Source organism: Symphalangus syndactylus, chromosome 17, assembly GCF_028878055.3.
Source record: "Symphalangus syndactylus isolate Jambi chromosome 17, NHGRI_mSymSyn1-v2.1_pri, whole genome shotgun sequence".
In the NCBI taxonomy this organism is placed as follows: domain Eukaryota; kingdom Metazoa; phylum Chordata; class Mammalia; order Primates; family Hylobatidae; genus Symphalangus; species Symphalangus syndactylus.
The window spans coordinates 42,502,952-42,524,238 of NC_072439.2; the positions used below are offsets into that span (position 1 = coordinate 42,502,952).

The 21,287-nt window shown below is 37.7% G+C and overlaps 1 protein-coding gene across 2 annotated transcripts in view; it reads left to right on the forward strand.

Annotated features, from left to right (window-relative positions):
- PDZRN4 (PDZ domain containing ring finger 4) overlaps positions 1–21,287 on the forward strand; it is a 390,048-nt gene that overhangs the window by 309,407 nt on the left and 59,354 nt on the right. For both annotated transcript variants that reach the window (XM_055248206.2, XM_055248207.2), the window contains 2 exons: positions 10,745–11,001; positions 14,116–14,218. In XM_055248206.2, the coding sequence (XP_055104181.2) occupies positions 10,745–11,001; positions 14,116–14,218 (360 nt within the window). The remainder of the gene's footprint in view (positions 1–10,744; positions 11,002–14,115; positions 14,219–21,287) is intronic.

A 21,287-nucleotide genomic window follows, 5' to 3' on the forward strand; every position in this document is an offset into this window, starting at 1 on the left:
TTAAAGCTGTCTTTCTCTACAACCTCTTCCCCAGGACTCAGTCACCCCCAGACATCTCACGGTCCCCAGAGGACTTACTCTTTCATGCCTCAACCCTGGGGTTCCTCTCCTTTCTCCCATCTGTGCAGTTTATAAAGTTCTTCCTCTCATCAGACCCACCTCAAACGTCAAAGTCCTGGAGTCATATCCCAATAGCCAAGGCATAGTTAGCCGTCTGTGCTCTTGCAGAGCTGTTAATACCTTCCTTTCAGCTTTTATGATTTGGTTACAATTATAGATGTATATGTTGTTTTCCCAGATTGTGACAGCAGGTGCCTTTCCTTGCTCAGCCTGTTACACTCATTTACACTCAGCTTCCACAACTTTCAATTGGGGATAAAATACTTACCTCCCATGACTGTTCTTGGATGTGATTGAGATAATATAGGCCAAGGGCTTGGCTCAGCTCCTGGTACTCTGTGAGTGCTCACTCAGTGAGAACTACTATTACTGTCACTGTCATTGCCAGGAATGTAATGTGTATCCCCAGAGAGTAGCCTCATCTCTGTCACTCAAGAGTTACCCAGGAAGGAAGGAGGGAGGGAAGGAAGTGTTATGGATCACCATCGTAGCACTGTGCCGGCTGCCCTAGCTTTGTTTTTATTTGATCCTATCTGCAACTCTGAGTGGATGTTATTATCCCCTTTTCCACATGAAGAAGTAGAGGCTCAGAGAGTTTCAGTAACTTACTCAAAGTCACACAGCTAGTCCCCAAAACTGTGTTTAGGCCCAGTTCTGAGTGATTCCCACACTGATGCTCTTTTCTGCTACAACAATGAATGACAGGGCATTGAGGGGTTTAAGAGCAGAGCAGCCCTGACCTTTGCTTGCCACTCAGAAATCATTTGTATAATACATTTAAGTCAGAGGAATAATGTGGACAACTGGGCTACAGAATGGAGCTGGGAAGTGAATGTAATGCAGTTTGCATTGTGAACACAGGTGATTTTAGTGACAAGTGCAATCATATTTGTTTAAACATGGTTCTTAATAAAGAAATATATGAAAGAGTATTTAATACATAATTATTTTCAAGTATGTGCCAAGCACATTTTTAGGCCCTGAAACTACAGTACTAAACACAATTGCCAGTTTCTTATGATTCAGTGCGTTTTGTACAGAAGCGTTTAAATAGTGAAGTGTTATGTTGCTCTCAGATAGGGTACAATGAACCTCTGGTGAAGATACTTTACCATCTTCTTTCTTGTTATGACAGACGCCCTGTTGTAAATAATTCACTGTCTCCTATTCCTTTATGTGGTACAATTTACTTCTTTTATTTAACAAATAGGTATTTTCTAGCTCATGCTAGTATGGCTAAGCTGCAAGGTTGATTTCTACATCCTTTTATGCTCTCATCACAAAGATGAGACAAAAAAGATCTTGTCCAAGGGCTAACAGCACATTTCCTCTTGTTCAATGGATATGAAAGATGAATAGCTCTGTCCAAATCCTCAGTTGTTGATGTTGTTTGCAGGATTTTTTTTAAGAAACCTGAGTTGTTTAATGATAATGACATTTTTTTCCCAATGAAATAATTTGAGTTTATTTCAAGTGTTTACTGTATATATGCCTTATGCCTTTATATCCTTAGACCTGTTACAGAAAATTTTGTCTACATCTGAATTCCTTGTTATGTTTTAAATACTTGGATCTGATATGTCAGAACTCAGTGAATAGGTTTATTAATAATCACCTACATCAGTTTAGTATTATGTTAGGAAGTAAAAGGTCAGTAAGTAGTTGTTATCCAACCATTTCATCAGTGGGATCTTCTCCAAAGATTTGAGTCATTTTTCACTGTGTATAGAGTCACTCGAGATATAAAAAGTCTTTTTGTGGTAATGAAAGAACTCCCACAATTAGCCAGGAGGCAGCCATCTATCTTTTTAAATAACTCAGCTTGGAGAGCAGGATGTCAGGTGATATTCAGTAGATGAATTGTTATGACAAAGATAAAGTTGGTGACACAGATCTGTGTTTTTTGCTTGTAGGGATATGTGTGTGTGTGTGCATGTGCACACAGAGAAAAAAAGACATTCATAGCAGAGTAGGAATTTGTTTTTCTAGAGATATGCAACAGAAACAAACTCTACAGGAAGCTGTTCATCTATCAATTCCTTATAATTATTTGTGAACTCTAAATGATTACAGCATGAATCTATTTTTAACTAATAATAAATATAACAATATGTTGAAACATTTTATTTTTTCAGTTTCAGACATCAAAAAATTATAAGAATAAAAATAATAATTTTAAGTTCCAAGAATAGTGTAAAAATTCTCAAATATCATCCACCTAGGCTCCCCAAATTTTAACATTAATTAACACTTTACATTTGCTTTAGATTCTCAATCTCTTTCTCTCTCTCTCTCTCTCTCTGTCTCTCTCTCTCTCTCTCTTATCAAGTCATAAATGTTAACATCACCAATAACAGACAAATAAACATTACATGCCTCCTGATAAGATAGGCTGAAAAGGACACACCACCACTTCTGGACATTCCTGCTCAAAATACATAAATATATAACCTGAGTCTAATCAAGACAAACATTAGACAAACCCAAATGGAGGGATTGTCATAGTTTGCTTTCTGCTGCTATAACAGAATACCACAGGCTGGGCAATTTATAATTTTTAAAAATGTCTTTCTCACAGTTCTTGAGGGTGTTAAGTTCAATATCAAGGTGCCAGCATCTGGCAAAGGCCTTCTTTCTGTGTCATAACATGGTGGAAGGCACCACATGGCAAGAGAGAATGCCAGAGAGGAAAAGGGATGGGAAGGAGAGCAAACACATTGTTTTATCAGGAACCCACTCATGTGACAATAGCATTAATCCATCCATGAGTGCAGAGCTCTTATAAACTAATCACCTCTTAACGTTTTCATGTCTCAACACTGTTGCATTGGGGATTAAGTTTCTAACATGTGAACTTTGAGGGACACATTCAAATCATAGCAGGGATATTGTACAAAATAACTGTACACATCAAACAACTATATAAATACTTTAAACTTATTCTATGATCTCAGTAAAAGTTATATTTTAAATCTCCTTTAAAAATGTGTAAATTTGCTAAATCTGACAAACTCATAATCGCATTTTAGATGCAACTACTTTTGATAGTAAAGTTAATTTGCAAAGATAATGAATTTTAGCTCTTGCCACATTTTTGTTAAAGTCAGAAGAGTTTCATGCTTAGCTATATCAGTAAGGGTCCCAGAAGAAAACAAATAGCATAATCAAAGCATTTAATTGAAGAAAGTTTAATGATGGAACAACTTACAAACGCATGAGCAGAGTTAACATAAAGAACCTAGGGAATAGAAAGAGAGAGAGAGAGACGTTCTTACTACCTATAGACCTGGAGAGGGAAGGTGAGTCAGGATTGTGAGCAGAGCCAAGCAGGAGGTAGAGTCTTGGGGACTGGCTAAAGACCTGTAATACTCTCTAACCATTGACTTAACCAAACAAAAAAACAGTAGAGATCCTGGGTGAGGCAGGGGTGCCAAGACACAGAGCTGGGTACAAACAGCAGATTGTGGATCTGAAAGACAAACCAAAGACAACCAACTCATGTGCCAAAAAGCAGAGACTTCCATTTCTTTCATTAAGGTGAGGGGAAATAAACTTATTTATAAAACTATGTTGTGTGCATTTTAGTTTGTTTTCCTCAGTAAGAATCGGAACATATCATAACACATTTCTTAATTATAGGAAAAATTCATATAAATATACACTCTTCAAAGGTGTTAAATGCTTTGATGGGAAAGCTTAAAAGAGAAGTGTGACAGTGGGAACAAGGAAAGGAAGAGAAAATACAAAACAAGGAAAAGATAATGAAAGGAAAAAGCAATTGTGACAGATACATCCTCAAGATTACCTATAACCAAAATTATTCATTGGTTCAGGTACAGTTTGGATAAGCTCACAAATAATGGATCCATAACCTCTTCATATGAAAAATAAAAATGAGTCTTGCTTGCATTTGAGAATGCCTTACCATCAAAGTGCTCTGTAGAAGGGATCAGAAACAACATACTAGACTATTGTTGTGACCTCAGTGTCACAATCTATTAACTAAATGTAATAATAGGCTTTTAAAATAGCTCATTGGGGTGCTGGGAGTCCTCAATTCAACACTGTTATATACGTAAGCATTTTCAATGCGTTCAATTATCTTAGGTTGCAAATGGGTGCTATGTTAAATCAGATTGGTAGAGGCAAATCCCAAAATGTCACAAGTTATAGGTTAGGCAACAGTTTTTATTAAGGAAACACACAAGTCAGGAATCAGCAAGACACAGTCAAGCAAGGGACCAGAAAGTGTGGGCATGCGGTGGATCTGTATTTCAACAGAGGGATCCCACCCTATTGTTGCTGTCTCTTCTGGGGAACACTGTCAGTAAGGGAACAGACTACTGGAGATTCAGGCTGCCTGGGTTAGGTATCACTTATTTTCATTTGTCTGAGAAAGCCAGCTGCCTGGCAAAGTCCCTGGGGATTTTGGAGCTAAGGGAAGCTGCAACACCCCATACCCAGGGAAATGAAGCTCCCAGTCTCTCACTGTCCAGATAGACAAGCAGAAGAAGCCCCAGGATCACTTTAGGATAAGTCTGCTCATTGTGTCACATGGAATAATCACCATATTCTCTTCCAAAAATCCAATTATAGGACTGTCCAAAGCAGAACACTGGACTAAGTGGACTTCGGGGTTGATGCAATCTAACATTTCCTATGTACTTAGGTTCTGAAATTATACGAAGAACACAAACCTACATATCGCTGTTTGTTTCGTTCGTTGATAACCTTTTTTTAAAGGTCGAAGTTAATGTTAGTCAGGTTTCCTTCATACAATTTTGCAGATTCCTATTATGTGACTTCTTTTTATTATAAATGTTTTACACTTTGCTATATTCCATTAATATAACAATGTTCAAATAGAGTCAATCATACCGAAGTTTTGGAAAAAAAAAAAAAAAAACAGTGAGCTGAAATTTCTTAAAATCAATTTGAAGATTGTATATGACAAGTGTTTTGATGAATATAGGGTTCAGATTATCTGAAATTCCTTCTCTACCAAACATTTTAGCAGCAATTTAAATATTGTTTCTTCCTTCTGTAAAATGTTACTAGATTGTGCTTTGGCAACACCTCCCTAATTATCGAATAGAGAATTTACTCTGCTTCACTTAGGGACTTCAGTCAAAATTAATTCCACAGTTACTAGTGAGGGTGGGAGATCTTGTAGACTAACTAGGTACACGATCATGTCCAACCAGAATTATAATACGCAAGTATTTTATACTTACCCTCAATTTCAAATTCGGTTATATCAATTGTCCATAATCCTTGGAATTCTATGCTTCTTTTATGGCGCATTCTTAAATTTATTCTCCCTTGAAAGCCACAGATGCTTAGAAGCCCTTATTTCTCATAAGAAGCATGGAGGTTTGGAAACCCTCATCATTCTCAAACAGCTGACTCTAGAAATGTTTTCTCACCAGAGCGACTGAGTTATTCATGCACTTGTTAGCACTTCAAAAGAAAATCAAAAAAGGCTGTTTGTTTTCTGATATCCAAGAAAATTTTGCACGTGGTTGGATTTGGAGGAATAATCAAAGGGAAACAGCTCAAATCCACTAGGCACTCTCGGGAAGTTATTGAAGAGTGGCCCAGATTTTGCAGTATATCCAAAAGGGTAGATTATTCATTAAACAGAAGCTTCATCAAACATTACTATGATATGGTTTACATATGAAAAGCCCTCTTCTTTACTTAACATTCGCAAGTTGCTTATGGATTAATTAGCCCATCTGCCACAAGAAATGTATTCGCACATCTTTTACATTGATCACTGAAAAGTGATTGCGTTTTCTTTATCCACTTAAGATTATGCTATCAATATAATGGGAAATAATAACTTTTTAGAAACAGGATAATTATTTTTGTATCAAATTTACATGTGTTTATTACAAGCCATCACTTGAATATATAATCTTTAAGGATATTTGTCTGTGCTGATCTGAATTGATAAGTGCAGGGATGAGGTGAAGACTTTCTCAGAAAATGGTTTCCTATGATCAATTTTTCTTGTAGTTTCCTATCATCTGTTTACTTGTTAATTCATTTGAATATATATCTTATAACTGCTTCGAGTTTCATATGATTAAGAATGATTGAGACTACTCTCTCCACTTTTTTTCTAATCCTACATTTAGTTTGTTTCGGGACAACCACATGTCACTATTTATCCTAGAATTTCTCTCATTGGCATCATCCTTTCCTCTTTTTTTGCTGTTGCCAATTCTGATAACCTCTTCTGGCATAATGTGTCTGCTTTTTCACTTATGTCAATTCCGGTGGCTTAATCATCATTTCAGAATCCAATCTTCCCACCCTGGGATTACTAGCCTCTTATCAAATATCAATCGCAGGAATCTTTTCAGTTGTACGCTAGTTGCCCGGTTACAATGGAACCAAATCAGTCTGGGCCACAGCTATCAAAATGCCAGAAGTTATGGCAATAGAGGAAATTATTGCATATACTACTCCTGTTTGTCATGACACCCTATCCTCTCAATCATTCGATTTAACAACCCTTTTGGAAAAAGGCTCTTTTACTATGGTATGCTTAAATCAAATTGCTCTTTCTTAAAATCCTTCTGCATGCAAACTCAAACCCCATAACACATGGGTATTTTTTTCAGTAAGCAAGTTACCTTGCACCCTCTTCCCTCGGTTTTGCTCCTAACCATATTCATATTTTCTCCTGAAAATCAACTCATCTGTATTCCTTTAGCAAAAGATCTTCCCACCTTTTACTGGACACCCAGAAATATTGGGTATCTACCCTTAACTGCCTATTTTAAATAGGACTCCTTTAATAGATGGCTTCTTCATCTTTAGTCTCATCTCACAAAACAATGAAAAACTATATGTCATCCGTACAAGACTAAATTTAAGATTGAGACAAAGGAGTAAGAGGGAAGAGGAGAAAAGGGAAGGCGGGATGGAGGGAGAGAATATAGTGGTAAAGAAATAGAATAATAAGTAAGGATATGGCAATATGAAACACCAAATATCTGTTATTGGTTTAAAAACTAATCACTTGAAAAAAAAAGGAAGTTTTGCTGTTGTTAACAAACTTCTCCTAGAGGATTAACTGTAGATATTCTTCCCATATAATTCTTCTCTCTAGCTGCAACTGATGATAACTGAGCAGAGCAATTGCCAGAAAATCCCAATTAAGCTATTCTTTTCTTTTCTTTTCTTTTCTTTTCTTTTCTTTTCTTTTCTTTTCTTTTCTTGTGAAAGGCATAATATATAAAATGGTGACCTTTTGATGGGCTAACGGTATGTTGATGAACTTCAAGTGAAGTGAAAAAAAATGTGTTTAGTATCATCAATGCTTGCATTTTCTAAGGGATCATGTGTAGCAGTAGAGCATTTAAAGGTCATAGACTTCTTTACTTTGAGAGATATTAAATAGCTTATGAAAATAGAGGTCAGCTGCATGATAACTGGAAGAAAAGAGCATTCCCCAATAGGGAAGTAAGATCTTGAGATTACATTGACTGTCCTTTTTTAAAGATTGTATTTGATCGTTCTTAGAGAAAATAATGAAATTTGCATATAAATTTCATGATAAATAAATGAATATATAGGTCATATAATAAATAGCCATTGATCTTGACATATGAACACTAATATTGTTTGCATATACTAAGCACTACAATAATGATTTCACAGCCTAAAATATTTTTCAATAATTTTTATATATCCTCAAAAAAACTATCCTCTTCTGGATTTTGCGAAAACAATCCTACTTAGATTATTGTAACACAGATAAATAATCATTATCAGTAGGAATCTCACTTTTTAAAAATCTTTGTTGCTTCAAAGATCACTAAAGCAAACAAACATTCTGAACACCAGGACTAGATTAACATGTAAGGCTGAGGAAAAATGAGCCTTGTCTTGTCTTGGGGACAAAATAGATGAATGGCATTTATCTGTCTACTACCTATTGACACACTTTGTGCATTAGTAGAATTTAATGTATGACTGGAAGAAACCCTGGTCATGAATTTTTCGCTTTACGTTCAGATATTGCATAAAGTTGTCTCAAAAAAGTGGTCTTATTTCATCCTACCACTATCAGGGATTCCTCTTGATGCAAGGCTTATAGGAAAAGATAACATGTTGACCCAGTTCCAGTAGATATATTAAATAGTTGATAAGGCCAGGAGTGGTGGCTCATGCCTGCAATCCCAGCACTTTGGGAGGCTGAGGAGGGTAGATCACGAGGTCAGGAGTTAGAGACCATCCTGGCCAACATAGTGGAACGCTGTCTCTACTGAAAATACAAAAATTAGCCTGGCATGGTGGCATGAGCCTGTAATCCCAGCTAGTTGGGAGGCTGAGGCAGGAGAATCATTGAACCTGGGAGGCGGAGGTTATGGTGAGCTGAGATCACACCACAGTACTCCAGCCTGGGCAACAGAGTGAGACTCCATCTCAAAAAATAAAAAATAAAAATAAATAAATAAATAGTTGATAACAGACTGTGTGACCGAGATTTCTTTTCAGAGAGGGAAGGGTGTGGGATCCTGCAGGAACAGATCTTCACTAAACTGAGGGTACATCGTGAAGCAGGAAGGCTGAGGACAAAAGAGCAATTTTTACCTACTGCATCAATTCTCACAGAGCAGTCTTACCTACCACTTGATTATCTTCCACAATCTGGAATGTATAAATACTGACCACAATATGAAACATAGGGGATGATATTATTCAATGAAAGGGGCTAGATTTTATGTTGTGCTTTTTCATTCTGGGATTTCTTATATCATCTGCTGTCTACATGTCCTCAGGGGAGACAGTAGTGGCCCCGGCCTGAGCACCTGTCATACAGCAGAAGCTAAAGGAATGGGTGTGATCATGTCCATAGGTGTCTCATGTCCACATACACTCATGTGCCCCAAGTCAGATATTCCAAGGTGTATCAATGAAAACTCAGGGATAATTTTTCAAGTTTAGTTCATGGAAAAAAGAATCACACAGAGAATGCATAGATTAGTGAATGCGTTCACACTGGTAAACACCCAGTCAAATCTCCACCTTGGGTTTCCTACTAGTGATTCAAGAGAAAGAACTGAATTGGGACATATTTTGCTGGTGAAGAAGCTTAATTGCTCATTTTTTGAAGGCACATTAACTCTTTCAGGGTCCATTGAGTAAATTAGCTCCTCCAGGTCATTAAGCCTGACTCTACATGATGTGATGATTTCTACCTGGCATTGTATCGTTTACCCCAAAACGCCCCACACTTGCTCTGAGCACACACATATTCCTTGTCTACTCAGGGAGAGAGAATGTGCTCATTTGAATGTCAGCAGTTTCTCTACAGCTGCAACTCAGTGACTTGTTTGCTTCTTTTTTAGGCACCCAGGGATCTCCAAGGGTTTGCTGGTGCGTAACAGTTAATCAGTGCCTCACCAACAGGCGGGTGGCTTAGTTAGCTGTCTAGAAATGGTATAATTTCAGGGATATTGGGCACAGTATTGTGCCACCAGATAGCTCTTCATATCTGCAAAAACCAGCATTATTGATTCATCTGGGGCAAGAGTCATAAAGCTGTTTCAGGATTCTAGAGTCCTTTATTAAAACACAACTTCCGCTAAAAGGCTGTGTTATCAGGACTCATTTTAGGGGAATAAATTGACAACTATTTGAAAGTGGTCTGTTTTGCCTCCCACAAGGTTGTTAGGGAAAGTGTGTAGGTGTTTTGGGAGCCACAGAGGTTGGGAAACATTTCTGGCCCTTGGGTAGCTGGTATAGGAGAGTCCCACAAAAAGAATAACTTTTCTCTCCCAAATGCCAATGGTTTCTGCCCCTGTTGAGAAGCAATGACTGAGGACAAAGGGAGACTTCACCTCTTTCTCTGTAATGTCCGGGGCTACCTTGGAGAGTCATGAATTGGTATAAATTAAAACAAGTGAGTATCCAGAGGGACATAACATACCCATTCAGAGGAATTTTAGAGCATTGCTTCTTTCCGTGAATATAAATATAAAGCCGGAATCTTGTGAGTATGCCAATTCTGATTCAGTAGGTCCAGGGTAGTGCCAGGAATTCTGTATTTCTAATCATATTTCATGTGATGCTGATGCTGCTGGTTCACAGACCACACTTCAAACAGTGAGGATTTAGGATAAAATGCACATGGGCAATAACATGGTCTTGGATTAAAACATTATGAATATGGAGGAAATTTGACAATATCTTAAAAAATTAGATTTTAGGCAAGTAAGACCTTGATTAAATATTGAAAATCTCACCGAGAGATTGATAGATCATGAAAAAGTAGGATATACTTAACATTTCTATCTATCTGAAGACTTCGGTGACCCTTTTCTGAAGCAGATGTGTTACTTAAATTTTTAAATCTTTACTAATAGTTCTGCTGTTTTACTAGTTAACCAACTCCAGATACTTTATAAAGATACAGAAGTAATTGTTGTTTTAATCTCAGGTACTTCATCATGTTGGTAAAGACTTCACTAGATATTAATATCTGATTAAATATTCCATTACAAAATTCATATCAGGGCTGGTTGAAACCTTTCTTTTATTAATCTATCACGACAGCCTCTCTGATCTTTCCTCTGAGATGAACAATGTCCTTATATGTCTGTAGGTCAATGGGAAGGATCTTTCGAAGGCCACCCATGAAGAGGCAGTGGAAGCTTTTCGCAATGCCAAGGAGCCCATTGTGGTGCAGGTGTTAAGGCGAACACCTCTTAGTAGACCAGCCTATGGGATGGCTCCAGAAGTGCAGCTCATGAATGCCAGCACTCAGACGGACATCACCTTCGAACACATCATGGCTCTGGCCAAGCTTCGGCCACCTACCCCTCCAGTGCCAGACATCTGTCCATTCCTGCTCTCAGACAGGTATTTTTATGTCATTTCTTCCAAAGCCCTGTTTGTTTCCATTTGTCACGTAAAGCAGATGTTGGAAAGAAGCAGTTCCACTAGCAGGTTGACAGTTATGGAGACAGGCTTCCCAGCTGTTTGGAAAATGTCTCGCCTGTTTTGATATGTGCAATTAGTTCTCAGTGTTCCCTGCTAGCTACTCTCCCTGACCCACATGGTTGCTCCACCTGGGTAATCATACTTGCTAGGTGCTATGAAAAATTCTGGCTCTGATTAGTTCATCTTCATATTACTAGCTGTCAAAAGTCTCATGCTACTCATGAACACTGGTCAGAGAAATCACTTTTCTCACCAAAGCTGCCAAAAACCTTATTAAGACTCATGTGGAAGTGGCATCTTGGCACCACATTCTCCTCTGTGGGCCACCTCTCTCTCTTCCTTGCATTTCTCTTCTTTAAAGAGAAGCTAGGAAATTGATTTAATTAAAGTGCAATTCTCTGAAGAAAGCAATTACCCAATATATTGAAATATAAACAAAGGATCTTGGCTGTCAGAGAGTAAGTATAGTGCTATCAAATAAAGATCTATTCAAGGAATACTTCCTCCTGATTTTTGCCTAATTTAAAGGAAGTCAGAGAGATTTTATTCAAATAATCCTACTTGAACAGTTTTAGAAGTATGCTTGCCCAATTCACCGTGTTCTGTGAGCTTTCTAGCAAATATTCAAACACTGAGAGTTTGTAAGAGCAATAGTCTCCTTAGCCTGCATTTTCATCACCTACTCCGATCTGCTCTCTGCTTTGTAAAACATAGATCTGAGTCATGTCACTTTCCTGCCCTTTGATGGCTGGCTCCCATAAGCCTGTTTCAGTGGGTCACAGATGTACAATAGAATCACCTGGGAACTTTTAGAGGCTGTATAAGTACTTGAATCACCCCTTAGGCCAATTAAATGAGAATACTTAGAGTAAGGCTTAGGCGTCGGAAATTTTCAAAAGTCTCCCTAGGCAATCCGAATGTGCAGCCAAGTTTTGAAAACACTCCTTGAGACTTCAAGTTCCAGGAAGGCAGGGGATCTGTTTGTCTTGGGTATCTCTTTATTCATTCATCCATTACATTTTAAATAGCCCTTTGTATCAGACACAAATTGGATGTGTCAGGCATTGGAACTAGACGCTGGGCATAAAACTACGAACAAAAATAAAGTCACTGCCTTCCAGAGTTTATATTCTACAGGGGGAGTTGAACAAAAAGCAAGGAAACAAATATATAATATTGATTAATACAGCCTAAAACATAGTAGCCATCCAATAAATACTTCCTTGAATGAATAATAATAGCTAGCTTGTATGAGCTAACTTAACATGCTTTCAGTATTATTCCAAATGTTTTGCATTTATTGACTCATTTAGTTCTCACAATAATCTTAGAAGGGAGTATATTATATTATCAACATTCTATGTCTAAGATGAGGAAACAGATATTAAGTAACATGGCCAAGATCACACCGCAAAAAAGTGACAGGGCCAGGCTTCTAGGCCTAAGAGGTCTGACCCCAATGCCTACCCGCTTAGCCAGTGCTTCTTGCTGCTCTTCCTAGGTCCTGCAGAGCTTAGCTTAGAGACAACCTCCTCTAGAAAACTTCCTAGGGCTGCAGTGGGTCCACCCCTACCATGTGCTCCCAAGGCTCCTGTATTTTTCCCTTAATTATTGCACTGTATTAAAAGTCCCACTTTGCAGCTTTCCCCAATTAATAGGGCAGAATTGGATTTTGTACACCAACATATTTCCAGCACTTGGCCTGGCATCTGGTAGCCACTGAATAAATGTTGAATGAATAAACTGTTCCTCACAGCAGGGCTCCCTTCTTACTATCTGAAAGACAAAGGAAACACATCAGATGTCCAAAGCAGCAGGCTTCGATGTTCCAACAGCCCAAAAGGGTCATGCGGACCCAGTCCAGCTATAAGCAAGGAGATTTATCTGGTAGACACAAGGCAAGGTGCTGCCTGTATTACTTTTACCATTTTGGCCTACACTAGTTAGACCTGTGTGGAGGTGAGAGCCATAGATAGCAGTGAGGAGAGGCTGGTAGAATATTTAGGCTGACCATAGTATGAGGGCATGATGATGGGTCTCTTGCCTTTCAGCAAGGGAGAAGGGAACTAATTGATACTGCTATCTCTAATTTTTCAAAAAGGTCCACACTGGCAGGAGTTAGAGGTCTCATCTGCAACCAACTTGTCAATTGTATTTAGGCTTTTTCAGTGTCTTTTAGAAATAGAAAAGGTCTTATGCTCTTTGCTGTTAAACTATGCTCAGTCTTCATATAGTATGATGTGTAGTCTTTATATCAGAACATACTAAATTGCATAATGTGTTTACAAACTATTTAAAACTTTCCTAAAAGTTGAAATACATAAAAGCCATATCCTCTCATTTCCTTAATGTAATCTGCTCTCTCTGTCACTGAGAATTTTCTAAAGGTATTTTGAAACCTTGCGGCTTATAGGAGTTTCCACTGATTGATCGCCATGAATGTTCTTTAATATTTGTGCATATGTCCTTGATCAAAGAGGGGAAATTGTGCATTATGAGGGAGAGTGAGAAAGGGGGATCTTAAGAAAGAGAGGAGAGGACAATGTGAGCACATTTTAGAGTCTGAAAAAATATGTGCTTTTGAAAATGGTTTTCAAAAAATAGTTTGCAGCTGTGGATTATGAAATTGATAGTGCTTTATGACAAAATGCCCCTCTTTGAGTAGACTGCAATCTCAAATGCCACACACCCACATGTGGAGCTTGTCATATTCAGTGGAATGGAAGCAGGCCAGAAAGTATCAATAAAGCACCATGGACTGTCAGAGATTTCACATCAGTCTTTCCACAGAATACAACTCTGACCACAGGCCCTTATTCCTAGCATTCTCTCAGAAATTGCAAATTGGTGGACTTCACGTAGAGGGAGAAAGAAAAAGCGATTGCTTTTCCTGAGCTGTAGTTTGTTTAAAGACTAGATCGCTACAGGTCTCATTCCAAAGCAGAGCAAACTCAAGTGAAATTCTAAAATCAGTTTTAATCTTGAAAACAACCCTTTTAATCTATTCCTATCATATTGCTACATTCCCCATAGCTGCCATTCTCTGCATCCAATGGAGCATGAATTTTATGAGGGCAACGAGTATATTTCCAGCTTGCCTGCTGATGCAGACAGAACAGAAGACTTTGAATATGAGGTAAGATCATTTTCACACCACTTCACATTTCTTCATGAAGTTATGGTTGAGGGGTTTTGTATAACAAAGAAATTAATTTATTACAGTGAGAAATGTCTTGTCTATTACATATCTAATGTAAGATCTTTCAAATGCTATTCGTTTTAGCTATGTGGCTCTAGTGTTTTAAGAATATTGGAAAATATTTTTATAGTATAAGCTTAAATATAATTTGCTCTCATTTTGTTACTTTTGAATAAATAATATTGCAACAGCTACATTTTTAAAATCTGTTCTATAATATATGTGGATTTCCAAGTAGAGTTTGAAAAATATATTTAAAACAAAGATTGTGTTTACTATTTTCATTTGTTGTATAATATTCTAATTTTCATTGATAAACTAAATTTTATTATATTGTATTCTTTGGAAATGCAATATTCTCTTTGTGCCTCTGGTATATACTCTAAAGAGCCCTTTCACAGACTTCCTAGAAATAGAGATGGCCTCATGCCCTTTGTTGTTAAACTATATTTATTCTTCACACGGTTTGATGTTAGAATATCTGTACTGTGATATATAACAATTCAAAAAGTCCATCCATTAATTATTTAAAAGCTCTCACAAAAGTTAAAGAATATATCCTAATATTTCCTCTGCTTCTGCAGCCTGAATATCTTTGAAAGGTTTCAGACTACTCTGACATTTAAAAATAAAATAGATTGAGGAAGTAAAGAAGCTTTGGTAAACAGGCAGAAAACCCATGCTCACCTGCCCTTTTAATGCTTCAGGTGATGTCATACAAGTTCAGCCAAGTGTTCTCTTCCACTTTACAACCAGGAAATCCTGAAATCTCTTCCCTTAGGAGGATCTGAAATCAAATAAGGAAGCTCATCTAAAGCAAATGGATGTTTGTTTGAAATCCTCTCCCCACAAAAGTCATTCCCGGGGATTACAGAAATCATTATTTCTTTGCAGCCAACATTTAGAAGGATGTGAAATGAGAACTGGTAACTGAGTAGATGGTTTTGTCATTCTTGTGTTGTTCATGTTAAATTTTTATCTCCTCTTTATTAAGTTGATTGAAAAGTTTTATTTTCTAAATCTACTCAAGCACTGGCATGCATTACAATATCCATTGCTTTGTCTATTCATGTAAAATAAATTATAAAATTGAATGACTTATCCAAATAATTCAAGATTCTTATGTTTTCCTTTTAGTTAAGGAATACTTTGGGTTTGGGGACTGGAATTATGTAGAGCACTACAACTTTTTATTTGGATACCTTAAAGCTTTATTAAAATAAGTCAGTGTGCTGGGGGAGGGTATAGGGGAAGATTGTTTAGGCTAAGCAAGTTAACAGTAAAAGCCCTCTAAATGAATCAGCATGTCATTGAAATATTACAATACAGACAGATTTCCTTACATTTCTATGGAGCTTACTGTAACTGAACCGCATCCTCTTTTTTGACCAATATTAATCCCCAGCAGAGGCCAGTATCAGGATGATGTCAGTGGTGAATTCTCAGACAAGCTCTCTGTAGCCTGTAATCTCAACTAATCACAGCATCATAGTCATTAATCTGCTGTCATCTGTGATTCCATTGCCCAAGGCTCCTTTCTGAGTGATTGAAATAAAGAATGTTCCTGTGAAATTCAAATAAGGAAGGAGTTGCTATGACAGTTTTCAATCATTAGAAAGGATGCATTTGAGAACAACATGCATGGTTAAAAGTGGGAGTGGAAGCATGGGAGAATACCTCCAGAGAAGTTTACCAGATTCAAGAGAGAATAATGGTTCTGCCCAGTACTCCTCAGTCTGTTACCGTTATGTGACACACACATAGAGTGGCACAGGCCATCCTTTGTGGCTGCATCAAACTGCAAAATCTAGTCAGTCCACTGCCATCATTGGAGCCTATGGTGGACACCATTAGGCTCATTCAGTGAAGAGATTTAGAAATGCTAATTCTATCTATGTGTTGCACTTTTACTGTTTCACCTAGCAGCAGACTGATCTGATGTTTCTATGACCAGCTGAGATGATCCTAGCTCCTCTAGGAACTTCATTATAACTCTATAGCTCTAGGAACAAGATGGATGAGCACCTTAAGGAAGTACCAGTTTTGTGCCACTGAGAGAATATTACAGTAAAGTGAGGTTTAATGGCCAAGAAGGCTTCAGCTCAGAAAGAGATATGCATTCCTCTTCAACCTAAACATGAGCACAACCAGGCAATCAAGGAAGTAGAAAGAAGACTCCTTTTTCATCTGCTTTCATTCATTTGTACTATAAACATTTAATGAAGACTTAAAATGTACCAAGCAGTTATCTAAGCATGGGATTAGGAAGCTCCTGCCCCAGTGGAAGGAGCTTCTAGGAGAGGGATGTCAACAATAAACAAACAAGTAAAGACATATTCTTTTCAATGGTGAGAAGTACTGATGGAAAATAATAAGAGTGGTATTGGACAGGATGTTGCTGTCTTATACAGAGTGGTCATGGAAGACTTCTCTCATAAGAGAACTAAAGAATATAAGAGATCTAGCCATGTGAAAGGAGATTTTCAGAAAGAAGGAAGGGCAGATGCAAAGGACCTGAAGCAGAAGCATGCTGGGGTGTACAAGGAGTAGCAAAGAGACCAATGAGAGAGTGGAAGGGGTGAATTCAGAGAAAGGAGGGAATATTCTGTGGAACCTTTGGCTTTGACCGTGATACAGGAAGTTGCTTTGACTCTGAGATGGGAAGTTGCTGGAACATAGGAAGGCCATAACAGGATTACTCTAGCTGCTGGGCTGAGACTGAGAGGAAGGAAGCAAAGTCAGCTGAGAGGGAGTGGGGGATTGGACCTGGACGGTGATAGCGGATGGAGTACATATGACATAATCTAGGACAGCATCCACCCCAGCCTGGAGGGCTGTGCCTCAGAGCTTCAATATAGTTTGTGCTATGGCAATTTCCTTCTGACATTTTAAGGGCAAACTATTACAGGTTAGAGTGAAGCACACCTTTTGGCATCCCCCGGAACAAGAACAATACATCCATACTTTAAAAGAAATAGCTTATAATATATAGACTGCATTTCTGAACTTGCTAAAATACAAACTATGCGGCTATTTAGGTGCCTTTTTAAAGACCTACTTACTATTAACTCAGTGAACCAAAGCTAATCTGTATATCTTGTGAGTACACATATACAGACTTAGTGCAGGGATTATTAACCCAATAGACCAAAACAGATCTGACTATCTTGTAAATACATATTTAGGGACTTTTAACATGCAGATTATTTCATTGATGGACTGTAACAGGTCCCTTAAGAGACACAGCAGACAAGCAAATGCTTCTTTGGAGATATTATAGTCAGTATCCATGTTATGGTGACTCTGGTGTGTTAGGAACCTCTATGAAAATTTAATGACATCCATATCTCACCATGACCTATCACCAATTTCCTAAGAAAAATATTTGACTGGGCTTAAAATTTCCCCATTGTGCTTCAGAGAAGTCTCAGAGGACCAGTCTACATTAAAAGACACAGCTTGAAACTTGTTCTCTTTAAAAAATGGTGGCACTTGTTCTCTAATTAAAAATGATAAATGAGTTTAATTTTATTTTTGAGAAAAAATAAACGTATAAAAATTTAACAATGCACCCATCATAAGAGTCAGAGTGTTCCATGCCACTGGAATTTCACTAAGGATTAAGCTTCTCCTCCTTTTCGCTTCAACTTTTTTCATTTTTCCCCCTAGAGCCAGCTAAAGGTTGAAATAAATCATAAATAGCCCTTAGCAAGTCAGAGGCAGATTGCAAATCCAAACTCTACTAGAAATAATTTAAAGGGAAAAGTTTTAAGAAACATAGAGATCTTTTTGCCCAACTCCTAATAAAGATATGTTTGCAACTGCCTGAGTGCAAGGAAGATGTTGAATTGTCTACAGCATTTGCCGTTAACTCTCAAAAGTCAATGCTAATGCTCATAGAGGGGTCAGAAACCAATACATGCAAAATTTAGATAGTATAAAACATCATGTTAGTCAAGACAAGCGTCAGTTCTGTGCCTGCGGATTTTTATCAGTTAGAAATATCACTTGAAATCGTTTTTACTTCTCCCTCAATGATCAGGCAAAGAAACATATACAAAAGGCTGAAATAAGTACCCTTTATGCATCCAATATCATAAAAATGTAAAGCCAAAAAAATTTAGAACTTTGCTTGAAGAGGTATTATAAGTGGAAAAGAGAGGATAAATATATGTCAGAGTTCTATGTACATGTTAACCGAAAACCAAACTTGGACCAGTGTCTATAAATAGGAGTGAGCACTTAGCATATTAATTAGCTTCCTCTTGGCAGTCCTTATGCAAAGCATAAGTAAACCCTTGTGCTGTGCTGAGAAGTGTCATTTTGCAAAATGAATTTCCTGGAGCTGGATCCCTGCAAATATGTGCTGAATATTTGTGAGACTTTAAGTATATAATCTCTCTCTTACATAAAGAAAAGAGAATCATGAATCAGGGAGATTTTCATTCAAAAAATAACAAGAGGATAATTATTAACTAGATTCCATCATATTTTTTGAGCAACTTCATGATTTGTGAAGCCAGTATTGAAAAAAAAAACAAGTCCCTAGCATGATGCATGTATAGAGCTATATGGATCTTAAGGCTCTGAGGGCAGCAGCTTTATCTGCCTTGCTTATCATTGCATCACATGATCTGTTTCACAGTGGGTGCTCAATGCATATTTCATGAAGGAATAAATGAGGGTTCCCATTGCTGTCTGCATGGACCAACTTCTGAGCCACTCAGTCCCTTTCCTCTTTTCCATGCAAAGGGAAGTGGAAAAGAACTTGGGACCACTGTCCAGTTATAACAAATGCCTTCTTGCTTTCCAGCAGGTATTTGTTCTTGGAGTCAGGAGTTTTAATCCTAATGCCATTTTTGTCTCAAACACTTGTAAGGCAAGGGCAAAGAGGGTGAAAGTTAGGGAGACATAAGTAATGTAGTAGAATGCTAATGGTCTCCATGAAAATTTATCTTTACTGGCCACCTTATAAAATCATAGAATCTCATATTTGGTATAAATTTGGCATGTTCTCTAATAAACACTTGTATTCCCTGTATTACTTGTTGAACAAGGGCTCAATCAGCATATGTGAGAAACACTGCAACAGACGGGGAAATAAGTGCCTCCCCTACTAGCCAGCTGGGGCTGTCTCTGTCCGTCCAGAGATGGCTCTGTCCATCTCTGATCTTGAGAGAGGCAAACCTATCAAAGAATTTGAAAGCCAATGATGGAAGAAACATGATGGGTATGAAACATAATTGATAAAGAGACCATATGTTATCTGTATGTTGAAGTAGATAAATGAGAAAATAGTGTATAGAGTGTAAAAGAGTAGCATATTTAGATTTGTTTAACTCACTGAATGTCTTCCACTTAGTCCCTTTTCTTCTGCTTGTTAGTCACATTTTAGAATTATTAATGAAATTGCTAAAATAATTTTATACCACTTACTACTGGGGCAGTAAAATCATCCATTAAAAAAAATCACCTTCAAAAGTGCCGTTCCTTTGGGAAATTTACCGAATTGAAAACTGATCTGGATGGAGTGTGAAAATATTTTTATTACCTGAGCATTAAAGATAAGATGGTATTCTGTCAGTCTGGAGTTGGTTCACTGAGGTGCCTATTAATGTCACCACCACTTTCTCAAATATGTCAGATGAGAATCTTAATCATGGAGGCCAAACCAATAAGTTATCATATATCAGAGTATTTCCAGATGCTCCGTGGCATGTTTCTCCTTATCACTGCTGCCTTCCCTTTGGTTCCAACATTGTTCTACCTTTAGGCTAGTTTTTGGTGTCTTGTAGCCTGTCCCTAGTCTTTGCAGGTTATCCTATTCACCACTGCCAGATCAAACCTTCTCAAGTGTGACTCTCATTTGTTTACTCCTTTGTTTATCATCTTGTATGACTCTGTTCCTTGAATTAACTCTAAAATCCTCTGCCTGGCATTGAGGGTCCTTGGAACTCTCTCACCACCTCACCTTTCCAGCACCTTGGGGTCAAACTCTACAGCACAACAATACTCAGAGGAAGCTATGTGCTTTCCTTTCTTTGTGCCTTTGCTCATGGGCTGCTGTGCCTCTGGAATGCTTTTCTGAATCTCTGCTATCATTCAAAGACAGAGTCAAGCATCACTCCATCAGAGGCACTCCATGATGTCCTCCTGCCATGTACCGCAATCTTTCCCACTGCTGAACTCCCACACCGCATTCTGTAAATATTTTTTGTCGTTTAGATTATGCCCCAGGCTATAGTCATTTATGTACTTGTCTATTCTTCTAAATGGATAGTCTTTCATAATAGAAGTGACCACTTGTAATTATCTTCACATCACCAGGAAGGCCCAGCACCTGTCCTGGCACACAGTGAGTCCTCAGTACCATTTGTGTGATGAGTGAATAAACATTGCTGCTACTATTCTTACTTTATAAGTCCCCAAAACAAGTACAAAGTGCTAAATTGGGGGAGAGGAGAAGGCTGATGGAGAATAACAATTTGAAATCAAGCGAGAAAGTCTTTTTTCATAGGATATCAGTTTGTCTAGTAATTAGAGGAAGTGGATTTAAGTGTATACCTGAGCCAGTTTGTAAAGGAAGAAAAGTGGGATTTTTATTGTTTCTGTTTTACCAAGGAACATATGCGTGTTTTACCACAAATGCGTAAGCTGGCGAACCCTGGTAAATAGACATGCTAATTTATGTAGTTAAAGAATGACGGGGGTTCTGGTCTGTTACAGTACCTATGCATCCTGGTTTGCCCTCAACAGTCTTGATGTATGGCTCATTATGAATAGCAGCTTTTTTTTTTTTACTTTCGAAAGTATCCTAGTTAGACAATACATTGTGTGGTTGTCCTGTTTTTATACTTGTTGAACCTTAGTTGAGACTGATACTTCATAATCACATGTTGTATAATCCTAACATTCCAAGCAGAATTTCTTAAATTGAATACCTAAGTTTACTAAATTGCATGATTTCCCTAAATTGAGATTATTTTTTATTTTCTTGTAAGTCTTG